The sequence below is a fragment of the Grus americana genome, chromosome 2 (genome assembly GCF_028858705.1).
Source record: "Grus americana isolate bGruAme1 chromosome 2, bGruAme1.mat, whole genome shotgun sequence".
Taxonomy (NCBI): Eukaryota; Metazoa; Chordata; class Aves; order Gruiformes; family Gruidae; genus Grus; species Grus americana.
The window spans coordinates 162,825,414-162,842,125 of record NC_072853.1 but is presented as its reverse complement, the minus strand read 5'-3'; the positions used below and the strand labels follow the sequence as shown (position 1 = coordinate 162,842,125).

At 40.9% G+C, this 16,712-nt stretch overlaps 1 protein-coding gene across 2 annotated transcripts in view; it reads left to right on the top strand.

Annotated features, from left to right (window-relative positions):
- Positions 1 to 16,712, top strand: part of LOC129202889 (sodium channel protein type 5 subunit alpha-like) — a 216,745-nt gene that overhangs the window by 26,431 nt on the left and 173,602 nt on the right. For both annotated transcript variants that reach the window (XM_054816497.1, XM_054816498.1), the window contains exons 2-3: positions 14,480 to 14,798; positions 16,369 to 16,489. In XM_054816497.1, coding sequence (XP_054672472.1) covers positions 14,532 to 14,798; positions 16,369 to 16,489 — 388 coding nt within the window. In that variant the 5' untranslated portion in view covers positions 14,480 to 14,531. The remainder of the gene's footprint in view (positions 1 to 14,479; positions 14,799 to 16,368; positions 16,490 to 16,712) is intronic.

Genomic DNA, 16,712 nt, shown 5'->3' with positions numbered 1-16,712 from the left:
CAGGCTGCCAAAGACCTGTTTGGTAGGGAAAGAGCCATGTGTCCACTGGAGTGTTTCATGGGTGGAATGACTGAAAAAAGTGAACAAGTCCAGAAACACCTGCATGGGAAATGCATGTTTGTAAACTTAGAGGTTTTTTAGATGTTTTGAGAAGGACAGGGCGATACCTCTCTCGTAAAAGAGTTGGGTGTGAAATAGAAGTGCTAGCCTGAGAGATCAAGGACTCTTCCTTGAAGAGAAGATGAGTTGTGGCAGACTGACCTGGGGGGAGGCAGCACTTTCTGCCATCTGAAAGTGGACTGCAATGAACTCATTTGTCAGCCTCAGGATGTCATTTAAGGGTTGGACTCAGGCTTGGAGCCACGGCTTGCAACAGAGGCAGTTATAGGGCAGCTGGAGCTAGGGGAGAGTTTATAGCTGGTTCATCCAGAGAGCCTCCTCATACCACGTGCCATCTCAGCCACATGGCCACCTTAGGAGAAGGCTCCAGGAGTGGTGAGGATGTACGTGCACCCCCAGTCTTGTTGTCCACTCCCTGTGCTGTGGCACTGTGGAAATGAGTGTTCAACGTCCCTGTGCACCCAAGCCAGGCTGACATGTGCTCCCAGACATACAATGAGGGCAGTGCTCCTCGCTGTGCAGGGCTGAGGGGGAAGAGATACTCCTAGGGGTTCACAGCTCTTGGTGTGGGCTGTGGGAGCTGCAGGGAGGATGATTTCCCGGCTTTTCTGTGACAGCCCTGAAAGGCAAGGGTCAGGGCTCGCAAGTCTCCCTCTCTTCTTGTTTTCCCATGGCTTCCATCTCAGTTTAGGAGGTAGGGGGGCAATAACAGAGGATGCTCCGAGCTCCCCCCTCCTATGACCCCAGCCTCTGAATAAGAGAAGTAAAGCTGGAGTTTGCCCTTAGTAAGGTGATATGGTATAAAATTTCTTCTAGGATGAAATTCCTTCTTTTAATAAAAGCCCCATTTAAATAATCAAAGTCCCAGAGATGAGATGCAACTGGCCCGTTTCCCCAAGAGAGCGTTTCAGAATACTTTTACCCAACAGTTGGTCCGAGATCAAACAGACTTGGCATTGCACTGTTTCCTGGATAACACGCCATCATTATTTATTAATCTGAATCAAAGTGCTTGATGTTTTCATGCTATCAGTTAGACAGAGCCTTATCGTCTGCCTCCCTTTTTTTAAAAAAATAAATTGTTGTGTTTCAAGAAAGTTTTGAAGATGTTGCACTGGGAAATCCATAACTTAAGTGGCAGCTTGCTCATCTTTTATTTATTTTTGTAATAATCCCATTGTTACTCATTCAAAGCTCCAAAAGATCCTTGTCCTCAGTCAAAAGTTTTATGCCTGGATGAGATTCTAATGATGACTTTTAGAAGAAAAGTGTGTTTTCCTGGTTTTAAATAGGTATTGTCACATTTATTGTAATTTAAAGAGATATGATTTGTGACTATGTAAAGTTCCCAATTTTTTCATATACTTTAAAAACACAAACACAGGGATGTCAAACAGTGGGAAAACCAGCAATGGGATGTGATTAGGGTGATTTCTGGCCTGTTTCCCATCATTCTTGGAGAGAACTTTTTTTTTTCCCCCATGAAAAATCGTGATTTCCTCTGAGAAATCTGTTTCCTTTTCAGTTTGGAAGCTTCTTTGTTAGAGAAAGAAATTTGTATCTCAAAGTAGATGCTCTTTACTAAAATGCTTCTCTATTGGAAAAGCATTTTTCTATTGAAATGGAGTTTCAATAGGAAATTTGCAGTCAGCTGTTACATACGGCAGGCAACGCTGCTCCCCCTTCCTCTCGAAAGGGTGGTTTTATACAGAACATGCACTTCTGCATATCCATGCCAGTGTTGTGGTTTTATAAGCACATTTTCCTATTTTAAAGTATTTCCCTGTCTCCTGTTTTTGTGTAAAACATCCTCACAAAGAGGGACGATGATTAATTGGAAACTACAGAGGAAACTACAAAATCAATTGCACTCAAAGAACTGTCTAATGTAGAAACTAAACTAATAAAAAACCCCAGAGAAATAGATGGTTTTTTCTCTCTCCTTATTCAGCCATAGGAGTCTTAGCTGTTACTTGGAAGATTTTTCTGAAACAGAATTGTAACCCTTGTATATTATCTTATTGGTGCTCAGCTACACATTATCTGTGAACATGGCACACAAGAGATAAAAAAAAAAAAGTCAAAATCTGTCTTGATGGGCTGAAGACTTTTTCTGACCATTTACACCAAAAGAAATTCTGATCCCCAAGCTGATTGTGCTGCTTTATAAAATTAATCCATAAGATTTTCTGCTCATAAGTAACTGTGAAATGATTGAACTTTAAAACATAAGACTTCTCATGTGCTAAACCTCACGGAAGAATAATCTTTTGATAAATTTAGTTTTAAAGTAACGGAAGCATAGATGATTACAGTCCTATTTTTAGACATGCGCAGTAAAACATTTATGTTTGGTTTGTAGTAATGTGAGTTTCAGTCAGAGCCTCCAAATGAAGACAGACATGTGGGAACAAGCAGGAGCAGCAGGGTCAGAGTGGTGAGCAGTCTTGGTCCTGGGTTTGGAGGCAGTTTTGGAAAGAAGATGGACTCAGACTGTGTTTGCCAGGGCAGGGAGAAGGAGGAGATGAGTGAGATTTGAGATGGCCAGAGCTGATGGCATCACCAGCCACATCAGAAAGACTTGAAGATCAGGGCCTGTATCTCTGCTGCCTATCTGTACCAGCCAGCAGAAAGCAAAGCACACTTAAACCATCACTTCTTGGGCTCATTACAGTGTGTACTGGGTAAAATGGAGGCAGTGATATCTCTGCTATCAGGCCATACCTAAATAATACTTACAAGTAGACCAGGCATTGAGATATGTTTCTGCTTTGGGTGTGTAAGAAGGGAGTTATGATAAATCAGCAGAACTCTGTCCTGGACTATCTTATTCTCGTTGGCCGCTGTGAGAGTAAATGTTAAGCATGTGAAGTGGGATTTCCCATTGCATTCTTAGTATGAACCTTCAATTTAATTTAGATTCGCCTGGGAATGTTATAAATTGTAAGAACTGAGAATATCAGTAATGCTTTTAATGGTTTGATCTTTCAAGCTATGTGTTCTTCTTGCTTGGACCTAGGGGCTGGCTTACAGTCTCTCTTTTGTGTTTTGTGACAACATTTTACACGGCTTTCTTTGCCAGCTCCATCCCTTCGGGGGGATGGAAAGGGGAGATAGGAAAAGTCATACTGTAGCCCAAGGCTGGACTACAAAGCTGCAATCTGGTCTCCTGTCTTCCAGGAGGTCATCTTTAACTTCTCTGCAGCTCACTGACTTGGAGATCGAGTGAGAAGCACAGTTTCCACAAGAGATAGTGTGGTGGGTTAACCTTGTCTGGCTGCGGGTGCCTACCAAGCTGCTCTCTTGCTGTCCGCTCCTCATATTGGGTTAACCCACCACAGATGGTTATTAGGTAAAGGGGACCTAATATACAACCAGCCTATATAAAGGATGGTTATTAAGCCCTTGCAGAGAATGAAATGTATCCTGGAGAAATGGACAAGGGGAAATCTGTGAAATACCATCCAAATTTCCCTCTTTTCTTTCCCCCACTTACATTTCTCTCTTCTCTGTCTGGCAGCAGAGATGGGCAGGAGAGAGCTTGGATCCCAGACAGCTTTTCTGGAGTTAGCACTACAAGTTTTGGGAATATTTTTGAAAAGGAAGTATTGTCAAGGAAGCATATTTTGGAGCCAGACTAAAGACTTGCATGGGAAGAGAGGAACTGTGCTATTCCCCCTGTTCTGTTTTTAAAATCAATATATGCTTTGACTAATCTGCAAGACAAGTCTAAGACTGGAGTAGGAAATTGGCTGTGAACTAGGATGGCTGTGCATTTTCAGCTCTTTTTTAGGTTGTTTCATTGTGGTACCCTAGGAATTGTGGATGCCACTAATCCATATTTCACTCTACTTTTAAAAATATCAGCTCAAAACAACTTTTGCCCATATAACTTCAAAATTAAGATCTCAAACATCCCTTTAATTTATAGAAACAAAACAAAAGACAGAAAATATTTTCCGGATTTGTGAGTTCACGGTGGGTCTGAGAGCATCAGGATAACCTGGGTGATCATGTTTCTGGGAACAACGTGATTGTCATTGACTAATGAAATGTGTGCAGTTTGCTGAAGCTGAAGATCTTTACTTACTGTTTTAAAGTAATTGTGGGCACTGGAAAGCTCCGCTGCTTTACCACTATTCATGTAGAGGTAGCTGGTCCCTTTTTTTTCTGAGAAGAGTCAAGCAGAAGAAAGCTAACATATATCACATGCCTTGCATCATATTCCATAATGGTCTGAATTTGGAGGGAGACTGATTTCAGTCCAGATGCCCCTCCCTGCTCTGTCAGAGAAAAGCAGACATGCAAGAGTAGACGGTTCAGAGGTACCTACAGGTACATATCAACACCTAAATTTAGGTGCCCTAATAAACACATTGAATCATCAGAACCTTCGCTAGAGTCTAAAGCATAGTTTATCTCACTGAACTAGACATGTAAAACAGGAGAGATGACTCATGTCCTAACAGTGTCTACTTCTCCCTGAATGTCTAACATCCTGCATTTCTAGATTTTAGTTGATTCATTCTATCCTGTGTATTTCACAGAGTTCCATATCAAATACATTTATTTTTTTTTAGCTAAAAATTTCTAGAGTACATTATTTGTCCTGTCTAAGCCGAGGAACTATACTGCAGGATGGATAAAGATACAGGTGAATGTACAGGGGAGCAGGCAGTATGTGAATTACTAGCCCCTTACATGGCAGATTAAAAATTAAGAGATCTGACCAAAATCTTCCCTTTTCTTCTCAAGTTTTTATGTTTAGTTGAAATTGTCTTGAGAAGGGAAACCAAAAATAATCTGAATTTTCAAGCAGTACAGACACTTCTGTATCCTTTTAGGACCCTGTCAGAATAGGTGCTATTATACCTCATAGACGTAATGTCCCTTGGGGGCTCTTACCTTGCCCCCAGTATTCATGTATTATTGTGGGTCTCTAGCATAGAAAGAACTCTGGCTAGAGGAGGGGATTAGGGTCAAGATATTGGATGATATCTTGGTGAAATTGCTGTTTATCACTGCTATTAGTAATAATAAAGTTATTTTTAGGAATAGTGGGTTTTTTTCTTTCAGAAAGTGCAAACAAGTTCCCAAATTATGGAGGCAGTGCATTTTCCATTTAGAAAATGTCCTGCATTGATACCATCATCAGATGTTTCTCTTTCACAGGCCACTTGATGTATTATTTTCCGGTTTACTCATTGACTGTTTGTCCCATAAGCTAAATTAAGCAAGAAGCCACAACGGGGTTTGCAATACTAGGCCACTATTGTATGCTTCCAGTGCATTGTGCCTCAGGCCCAATTGAGTATTACCAACCACTCAAGCATGCACTGTTGACACATAAATGCATATTTGGATGTAGCTTGTTAGTAAATGCAATGTCCCCAGCAGTTTTATTTGGATGATTATATTATTGCTAATTAACAGAAAATGTCATGACTTTTGGAAAATAATTGTTTGTGCAATGTGTTATTTACTCCAAAAAAATTCTTCCATGTAAAAAGATGAGGAAATTATACAGGGGAGAAGGGGAGGAATATTCAGGAGAGCCACGGGGTTCTCAGAAGCATGAGTCTCATTGACATCAGTGGGACACTGCCAAAACCACTCCTGGTGACGTGACTCACTCATATACCTCTAAAATCATCCACGTTCACCAGCCTTTAGACGCTCCCATCGTTTGCTCAGAGGCACTTTAGGTTTTGGTTAGAGTCAGGAGAAATAAAGTTTGATTCAGCTAACCTACCAGCAAAATGTGGTAGTTAGAAGGCGGCATTCTTGGTGCTAGCATTAAAGGCTACTTGGTATTAAAAAAAAAACAATGAAAAATCCCTGGCTTCTCTGCCTCCTTGCTTCCATCAGGCTCATTTACATAATGGTTTAGAGCATTACATAATTCAATTCAAATTGCTGTCAGTCGGCACCAGCATCCATTGCATCTTTTCCACGAAGCTACGCTGAGTCGCTGGAGCAAATGTATTTGAAAGGAATGACAGAAATGAAATAATTCTGTCTCTCCTACGCCAGGGGTCTGACCCACCACCTATTGCAGTCACACAAAATATTCCCCTTGACTGACATGAGCTGAGGATTGCACCCCCAGAGCCCATGTAAGCTCTTAACTCTGATTCCTAAACTGGGCAACCAAATCCAGGCAGTTTTCAACTGCAAACAGGCAGAATACCCCTCCTCTTTGGACAGCAATAATCTCTCTCTGTCTCTCCGGAGGGGGGAAATCTCTTCCATCAGAGTGGAAGATCCACTAGCTTTATCCAAACAGTATTGTCAAATTTACAGTGCACTAAGTAATGAATCAAATCTTCAATACACCCCAGCAAGCAGCTACTCCCCGATAGGGTCCCTGTTCAATTTGTCCTTCGTGAGTCTCTGTTTCCATTACCGAGCAGGATAATTTTGCCAGTGCACTTCTAAATCTGTGCCTTTTGATTTTTCTCCTGTGTATTTTATTGCAAAAGCACTGAAAAGGCCTGCCCGTCGTTGGAGCTCCCTTAGCACCGAACACCATCCAAACGCATAGACAGAGAGGGAGCCTGCCTCCTTGTTCAGGGGAACTTACCATGGTAGACAGCAATGCATCGCATGGGAGAAAGAGGAGAATAAAATAGCTGTGCCAAAATCACATATGATTTGGTGTCAATGTCACTTGAGGGTTATCGCTGGAGACAGGGAGAGGTTTGTGGAACGGTTATGTTGACTTGGAATAAAGCAGGTAGGAGGGTAAGATCATTTTCTTGGCTAATGGATAGGAAAGAGATAGAGGTGGAGAAGGATGGGAAGCTGGGTGTAGGTGTAGGTTTATGGGTTGAATGGGGTTCAGTGAAGGATGGTGGTCATGGAGCAAAGTGCTCCTAATAGTGCAGACTTGGCAGAACCCGCTGTCTCCCCTCGTATTCGGGGGATGCGGAAAGGGGACCTGCCACCTCTCACAGTTTAACACTGTATGATTTGGGTCTGTCTCTCCCAGCCTTTCACATCTAGTATTTTCTTGACCCTTCATTTCTATCTCTTTTTGTTTCTGTCTCCTGAAAGAAGGAAAGCCTATATTGCTCTGTTTACTGTTAACAATGGAGTTCAGTTGTTGTATCATGTTTGTCTCTTAGTTCAGCGCTAAAATTGTGAAAGAGGCACTGGCTTTGCTTATAGAGTTTTATCCATCTTTTTACATGCAAATGTGCCAGTTCTGGTGATGGATTTTATAAGTCTATTTGTTTTCCCTGCTGATGAAATGTGTCTCCACAACTTAGATCAGTGATGCCTTACCTATAACTTTGTGGAAATACATCAGACAGTTTTCCAGCCATGTCTTGCTCTCCTCTAGAAGCATGCAGCCAAGCTTTTGGTGACCAGCATAAAACCTTCCTTCTTTCAGAAGCATAACTATCTCATAATGGCTTCAGTATATATTTTAATAGCCATTTTACAACTTCCTATATCCGTTAGAATGTCTTTACAAAACACTCTGTGAATCAAGTGGACCAGATTTGATATATTTTATTCATGTGAGCATTCAAAGCACCTAATGGTGTGAGTAGTGTATATTATATTTGGCACAACATGAACTTCGCCTGTAGATTTCTATTTCTTGATCAAAAGCTAGTGACTGCATCCTGAGCTGAAAACATTCCTCTTTCTTGGTAGCTCTTTGCAAGCTCCGTTGGTTTAGAGTAGCAAAGGAGAAATCTTTCCTTGCATCTGAAGGCTGAGTAGTTTATAATAAAATAACTCTGAGGCCAATCTCTAGTTAATTAAAATAGACATGAAAACCTGTTGGGTGCAGAGAATTATAATTTTCAGCAAAATATAGAGATGTGCACTGGTAACTGTAATGTGCTGCTTCCCTCTTGCTTATTTATGTCATTTGGTTGCAGCATAATTTGAAATAAAAACACCTGCAAAGAAAGCAGAATATTTTTAGCTCACTAAAAATATATATTTTATCATAAGAGACAACTTAGTGCCAGCATTTAAGTCTTGGCAAAACATTTGTCATCCCCAAATACTGTTTCAATATCGGGATGAAATCTGAATTCATTTCCTTTTAGCACATGTTAGCTTTCTGAAGACTTTATCTTATCAAGAAGTCATTGGTAATGTCAGAATGCCACGATTCTGATGAGCGAGATGCCAGCAAAACTCATTAAACTGGATTTAAAAGAAGATACAGTGTAGGCAGAGCTGGTTGTGACGAAAGGCTCATGGGTCGGTGACTCTGAGATTTCAGTTTGGATGATTTATGTTGGTTTGTTTGTTGGTTTGTTTTTTCCCAACAATGTGAATGCATTGAGTTCTCGTATTTATTTCTGCGTGCATGGTGAACGAACAGGGCTTGTTTTAGGAAATCTGTGTTACGTGATGTCATATCAACCTGCAGGGCTGCCTTGTGACACGGGCAGCAAGAGGAACTCTGTCTCACAGCTCCTCTTGCATCAGTCTGGGGCTGATTTCAACGCTGTGCTTTTCCTAGGAGATCTCCTTCGAGAGCTAAACACTGCAGCCATTTCCATCAGATTTTTATGGAATAGAAAACCTTTCCACTGCAAGCCAGACACAGGAGCCGGGGTAGCCATCGGTGTCTCCAAAGTCTCTGCCCTGTTTGGCAGCACCCCATTTCGCACCGTTGACTCTAAGATCACCCAACAAGATGTCTCTGGATGAAGAAGCATTTGCAATTTGCCTTCACATGTTGAAAAAAACTCCCAGGGTTTTCCAGCTCCCTGCAAGCTTGGTTACTTTCTAGGTAGTTACTTTAAAACCTCAATTACACGCTCTCTGGTGTACATGCTCCAGTGTGAAGGTACCCGCTTTAAATAAAGCTTTTCTATCAGAATATTCCTGGTCCTGATAGATCACTTCCCCAGATGCTGTGACTTCCCTGGGATGGGTAGAGCTGTGCTGATTTACACCAGCTGGAGAGGTGGCTGATTATATTTGTTAGGAATGTGTAGTACAAAAAAATCGTTGTTTATGATCTTGACAAAATTACGTCTGTTGGAATAAAAGAAACAAACCAGATATCAGTTTAAGCAGAAGTAATGAGCGTGCTGTGTAAAATTTCAAGGACTACATTGCTCAGTTCCCCCTTGTTTTGATGTGAGCACACAGACCCTCAGAGTGTGTATTAACAGCAACTGAAATTTTTCAGTTAAAAGAGAGTTTCCCATGACACCTCCTAGCTGTAGAATTGAAGTGTGGTACAAATATAAATGAATCAAGTCTCAGAAGGTTGCCTGTTGATTGTCAGTAAAGTTCTGAAGAGTGTCTAAGTCACCTAGACTCCTTTAGTCTCTTGATCTTTATGTATCTTTTTGTAGCAGGTCTTTGTTTGATCTTAATTAAAAACAGGAGTTCTCCATGAAGCCATTACTTCATGGTTGGAATAAAACTTTCATGCAGTCCCATATCACCTTGTAGTCTTTTTAAACATGATAAAATGTTTGCGTGTATGTGTAAATTTATGCATAAGAATTTGTGAATCTAGACCAGCAACATTAAATTAGATGTGTCATTGTATTGTTTTTTATCTCCCTAGCTTATTATTCTTGTGTTTTGGAGTGCTCTGCAGGTCAAAGGAAAATGCCAAATAGATTATATGGAAAAGGAGGGGGGGGGTGGTGGGGGTGGAAGACAACTGTGCTCCACGTAGTCTCAAACATTTAAAAGAAACCCATCCTCATGACTGTTTGTGTTACCACAACGGTTAGGAATGCAAAGTCTATATTTAGTCACAAACATTTCTTAAACAAAAGGAGAATTCAAGACTCCTGATTGTTATTTTGTAAGATTTAGGTCTAGCAGAATTGCAGTGGAAACGTATCTGCTGCCATGGGCTATCATCCATCTCCCCAGCCCATGGCAGCTTCTTGAGTCGCATCACGGAAATCAGTAGGGTTAAATGGATACAATCCTACTTGAGATGAGCATGTCTGATTGTATCTAACCTTTAGCCTGTGAGCGCCACTTTCACATTGTTGATCTTCCAGTTTGGCTCCTTTTTTATCATTGTCAAAGTGTCTGAAATATATGCGTGCATGTCCTTGATGCCAGGCAAGCAATCCTGTGCCGTTGTGCAAGCAGGAGATGGAGGTGCAAGAAGCTGTGGCTTCTCTGATGTCAGTGTCCAACAAGTAGTGTCCAGAGTAGTGCACAGCAAGGACCTCAGCCTCTGCTTCCCCTGTTGCTTCTGGGGGGTGGGACCTCCCTGATGGCTCGTGTCAGCATCCTGTGCCATGATAAGGGGTTGGCAGGCACTAGGGTTGGTGCTCTGAGTCCACAAAGAGCAGGAGGGCAGCCAGCTAGAGATGAGCGGGACCCACTTTTCCTGTTTTTTCACCCTTGCAGGCAATCTATTGCCTGAAGTGGTCTTTTTGTGTGATGGTCACACATCCATGGGGACTTAAGTAAAGGCTGTACGGCATGCAGGTCATGTTCTGAGAACCTGAAGGGTCTTTTGAGCTGGGGTGATCGAAGCCTAGGAGTAAGGCTAATAGTGTGATGGAAAATGGCATTTATTTTTCTGAATAAATACAGGCACTAGCAATGTCTTATTTGTACTGTTCTCGTTTCTTGCCATGCCATAGAAAACATGCATTTTGGGGCTTTATTTTCTTATGCACATTTTGTTTACATAACCAGTATATTTTTATCAGCAAGAACCGATGTTAACTGAATTTAACAAAGACAAAGCAAGAGGGAAATTTTCATTCTGTGCATGGTGATATCACAGAAACAATGTGTTTGAAGCCTTCTACTTCAAAATTATGTCTGAGAGGAATGGAAAAATCCAGGCTTATATTGTAAAAACGTGAGTCACAACAGCTATTATCTCTTAAGAAATGACATTCCAGCTCTTTGATTCAGTCATTGATGATTTCCCTTTTTAAGTTGTGGTGCTTTTTTACCCTTTTAAGAAACATCTGGGCTAACCCTGACTATTTGTAGAAATGTTTGAAATTCACAGATTAAAATAAATTAGACATAGAAAGGACCCGTGAAATTATCTTGTCCATTTCCTGAAATGCTATGAAATTGAAAAAGAATTAGGCTAAATATATATGATAAAATTTTGAACTTTAACTTATATACAATACAAAGACAAAGCATGTAAAAATTTTTCAATTGTAAGGATGCTGGAAAATGTAATATTTTTAAGAAAAAGTAAATAGAAGAGTAGCAAAAGCTCTAATAAAGTTTGTGTGTAATTTTCCAGTTGTTCCTAGGCAGCTATCTGTCTGGAATTTGCAGATAAAAGTGAAGAGATCTGGTTTTGACCAGTTTGAAGTTGATTCAATTTGCTAATAAGAGAGAGCTTTAAGCAAAAATAATTCCCTTCAAAAAAATAATTAAAACTTCTTATTTTGATTAGGTTTTTTCTAGTTGTTTTATCTCTCTCACCATCCCCTATGCTTTTCTTTTAAAAAAAAAAAAGAATAAAATTGACTAGTTCTGTTGTCAGAATGACTTCTTTTAGAAGTCTTTAAGGAAATCTGAGAAGGATGCTGAATATTCTGGTGAAGATTCAGTTTTTGTTATCAGGCAACACCCATAAAACTGTTGCACTTAGTAGAGACATTCCATGCATTCTCACCCTCATGCTATATGGCCATGCCTCCAGTCCAGCTACATGGAGAAGGTGGTACAGAGGTGGCTACCACCAGTTTTCCAGCAAAGGGTGTATCTGCATGGGTTGGAGGGAGTCACCCAATCTGTGCTCCAAAGCACTGGAAGGAGGTAGTTGGCGCGATGCAGGTCTTGAGCACCTGCAGATACACAGGGGTATTGACTTTGGTTCTCCGTGTGCTTCCACGTCTGCACACGCTCAGGCCAGCCACAGAGTCGGTGGGCAGATTGAGCCCTTGCCCAAGGCAGCGTACGCTGTCATGGGTTGACATGAGTGCTGTGAAAGGACAAAAACACATAAGATCAGACGACAGGTTTCTGCAAACTCGTAGCCTAGGAAGAGTGTAAGAATAGGGCAAACATAAGTAGTATTTCTTGCATGCACCCAGGTTCTGCAACTAAGAGATTTTCTCAGACACAGCATCTTTGTGTTTAAAACCATTGATGGATCTTTTGCCCTTGGATTTGTCTCGTGGCTTTGTGAATCCTTGACATTTGCAGCCAACAAGTTTCACAAGATAACTCTGCACCTTGTGGAAAGTGCCTCCAGTGGTTGTTTCAAACCTGCTGCTCTGTGATTTCATTTGAAATTTCTCCATTCTTGTATTATGAGAAAAAGCGAACAATCATTCCCCATTCACTGTCTTCACAGTGTTCACGATTATCTACACCTCAGCTAACAGCCCACAATAATCTCCTGTCCTGTTCAGAGACCTAGTCTGTGCCTTTCCAGAAGTACTGATCAGCCACTGATTTTTGTTGTCCCCTTGAGCACTGAGACAGGTTTCACTGTGAAGAAACAAAAATTGAAACAACAAAAAAACTTGGAAAATTCTCTGGCCACCTCTACTGATGTCATTTATAGAAAGTGAAACTCTATTTGCTTGCACTGGTGCTGAGTCACAAAGCATTAAGCATAAGAAAACTTAATTTGTGGGAAGGCTTCTAATTTTCTGTTTTTTTCAGGAGGAAGGGGATAAAACAAATCATGTAGGGGGAGAGGGGGAAGGAATAAAGAGAATAAATCTAAATAAAGAAGAATGTCAGAATACCCAAACTCTAGGAAGGATACTTCATTTTAGCCCTACTTGTTCAAACAAGAAGTAATGCAGAATATCAAGTACAAGCTCCAGTAAATCATTCCTGTATGATAGGCTGTGATCAATGACGATTTAATGAATTCATTTTAAAATGAAGTCAGAATAGGAAAAACAGCAGTTATTTGAAAGAGTACTTTACTCAAATAAATTGAGTCAATAAATACGCTATTTGTCATGCAGAGTCCAGTTAAAGTCTTGTTTGCTACCAAAAATGCTGTCATCACAGAACCTAATAGAAGCAAACTATCTAGAACTATCCACTGTAAATAGACAAATACCATCTGAAAGCAGAAAACAACAATCGCAGCTGAGCAAAGAATTGTATCCTGCACACATAGACGAATGCAATAGGGTAGCCCACCTCAAAATCTATGATTTTGTTTGTCACCAGCTTGTATTCTGATTTAGTATGAATGGTCTGGTGGTGATAAAAAAACGAGGGCTGTGTTTCTTCTGTGAAATCAGTTTTAATTGTTGCCTAGTGAGGGTTTGTCCTGCTGGAAAAAACATACCACTAAAGTCACTATTAAATTGTAAAATATAGCTTCAGTGAACTTGGATGGATTTTTGCAGGCTACTAGAACAGGGATAATCTTCATCCCTTTTCAAACAATAGGTTTACATTAATTTTCACAGCTATCCATGTTGTTTAGTGCAGATACAAGAAGGCTTTTTGTTCTGCTGTGTTTTTCATGCTCGACTTTATTCCTGTCAGTCGAAGAGATGTGGCAATTCTCACTCATTTTCATTCAGGTGGGGATTGGAAGTATTAGCAGTGAAGCACCATCAACCCAAGATGGTCAAACCTCACAGGTTTGGGTTGATGTTCAAAATGGTATTGGATGGAAGGAGCCTGGTTTTCAGATGTGATGAACTGGCAGCAGTGGCTATTCCGCATCTCAGAAGCTTGGAGTGCTCTCATGAAGGGCCCAGGGTTTTGCCAGGCACATTTGTGCTTCCAACATCCTTCAGATTGTAGGGTGTGGAGGAGAAGAAAATGCTCAAAAGTCTTGACAGATATCTTGAAGATGGTATTTCCTATCCCAAAGAAAAATAAAAATTATGTTGCAGAAGCCTAAGACAAAGATTATGAAGAATTTCTATGTGATTTAAGAATCTGAACTTGACCCTTGACTCTTTAAATTTGGAACAGAACAGCTGGGGCATTTTTAGAGTTTGCATCATGTGGCCGGAGGCTGGCTGATTTAAATCTGCCCTGCAGTCGTCTTAGGCACATTGTTCATCCACTCCCAGAGCTGCATTTTCAAAAATGAGTTAGGAATCCAAATCCCTGTGGCTTTCAATGAAACTTAAGCTTGTATGAATCTAAGTTACTCCTTAGTTTGGATTTAGGATCCCAAGTGACTGAAAAACTTAAGAATACTCCACAGTCTATCTGCAAAGTCTTTTTAGCTCTGATCATGAGTGATCCCTAATTGAAATTACAGTTTCAGTCATTTCTGTTTTCCTTGATGTTCTACTGACTACACAAAAATAGATGAAGGATTTCCTGATAATAGATAGCCTACAAGTTATTTGGATTATTTTTTTCATTCCGATGGCTTTGTTGTTCTGGCTTTGCTCCTATCACTAATGTTTGGTACTTTTTATTTCAGCTGTTTCCACTACTAGGAGTAAAGACCAGTATAGACAAAGCAGGATGAAAAGATGGCTGACTTCTTGTTACCACCGGGTACTAACAGCTTCCACCGGTTCACGCCTGAATCCTTGGCTGCTATTGAGAAACGAATTGCGGAGAAGCTTGCAAGGAATGCAAAGCAGGAATACAGAGAGCAGCTGGGCGAAGAAGAAAAACCTCAGCCTCAGTTTGATTTGCAAGCTTGCAAGAAGCTGCCTGATATCTATGGGACTGTTCCTCCAGAGCTCATTGGAGAGCCGTTGGAGGACCTTGACCCTTTCTACAATGATCGTAAGGTGGGCACCATCCATCCATCCTGCTTCTTTGCTTTTGCTAAAGCATAAAAACTTTCTCTGTTTTGAGGGCTCTGGGTTTTTTTATCTTTCTACAGCCAGTAAAAGTATTTTTTTCAAGCTTAAGGATCAGAGTTTTAGCATGAGCAGAGCTCTCAGAAAACATCTAAGCAGGAGGGCAAAGAGGGATAAAAGGCATAATTAAAACTTGGGTGTTTTCAGATAACTTTGAGTATGAATATACAGTGTCTGAAGAAAGCAGAGCAATAGCTGAGTTAAATGAAGCCAGAGGTTTTTATCTACCCTATCTTGCCTTCTGCATGAGCCTTGACTCTTCACCAGTCTGTTTATCATTTAAGCCCCTTAATGTTAAGGGCTTCTGGGTGACTTGAGTCTTGTGCTACACTCTGCACAAGAGCAGGAGGCACCTCCGCCGCCAGGTTCTTTGCCCGCTGAGGCAAGTTAGTCAGTTAGATAGTTCGACTCCATTTAAGATGACCAAAATAGAGCTGAAGAGAGATGTGAGTAGCTTGTGCAACGCTGGCACTTTGCAGAAGGGCAAGCTTCGTCCCAAAGTGAGCATCACCTGATGAGGAATCACGTGTAGGCTGGACCAAAGCCACAACAGCACAAACAGCTTCTGTCAAAAGGCTGTTGACAGCAGAGCTGGGCTGGTTGCTTACTATAGTTCGTTCCCCTTTCCAAACATTTCGCAGCATGAGGGACAAAATAAGGCTTGGAAGCACAGTGTATTTTTAGGCAGCTTCCAGTTCTTTCACGTACTGATGTTCCTGGTTTTGGGCTATGGTATTTCCTGTAAACAATGAATTAATATCACCACAGTACTACTGCTATTAAAACAATGTAGAAGCAGGTGCAACAGCTACAGAATAAAAGTTAAATGGGTAAAGACAAATAGATTACTTACCTGGAAGGGCCAGAATTAATTTACCTTTAAAATTGCCTGCTACCCCAAGGCACAAGTAGCAGGATATAGATTAGCAATTTTGGTATCATGGAAGTCTTAGAACCAAGGTGGGTGAGTTGCTCACAGTTTGTCTGTTAAGTGTCCTGATCCTGTCTCTGAGTGAATATTAGCTCCTCTGTGGAGCTGTGCCTCATGCAGCTTCCTGCTTAGTGAGACAAAAAACATCGACTGAGAGAAACAAAGTGCTCAAGGTAGGGAAGATGGGGTAACAACATAGTAAGGTTCCCATCACCTTGGAAGAAGGGAATCATAAAAGTTCCTCCATCACATTTGAGTCTCCAGGTCATTTTTTTACTTTTAAAGGTGATTCTGCTCTCTTCGCAGCCCTGTGATGCAGGTGATGGCACAGGACCCTGTAAGGAGTGAAGGAAGAAAAAATAATTAGGCTATTGCAATAGGACAGGAAACAGCTCTGCTGGGAGGGTCTTGGACAAAACACTGAGTGAAAAGGAATTTGGGGGTCTCGGGAGGGAGCGGGGAAGAAGTATGAGATACTGGCAGGAATTTCCCAATGGGACGTGGGCTGGGAAAAGCTGAGCATAAATGCAAATACTGAACGTTCTCATTTTCTATTTTGTTTTCCAGACATTTATAGTACTGAACAAAGGGAAGACAATCTTTCGATTTAGTGCCACTCCTGCCTTGTATATACTTAGTCCTTTCCATCCAATCAGAAGAGCAGCAATTAAAATTTTGGTACATTCATATCCTTTCTGTTGATTTCCCTCCTCGTGTATTTTATATGGTTTTAAACACAGATGGATGGAAGTCAGAAACCATTTTATTTCATTAAGCTGTTTTAAATATTTTGGCTGAATTTGCTTGCACAAGCTGAAATGCGCTTGGATTTTTGGTTTATTTAATTTTATATTGTTATGTGAGCTATGAAAATTGCTATATTGTACGGCTGGCATCAAATAACGTGAACT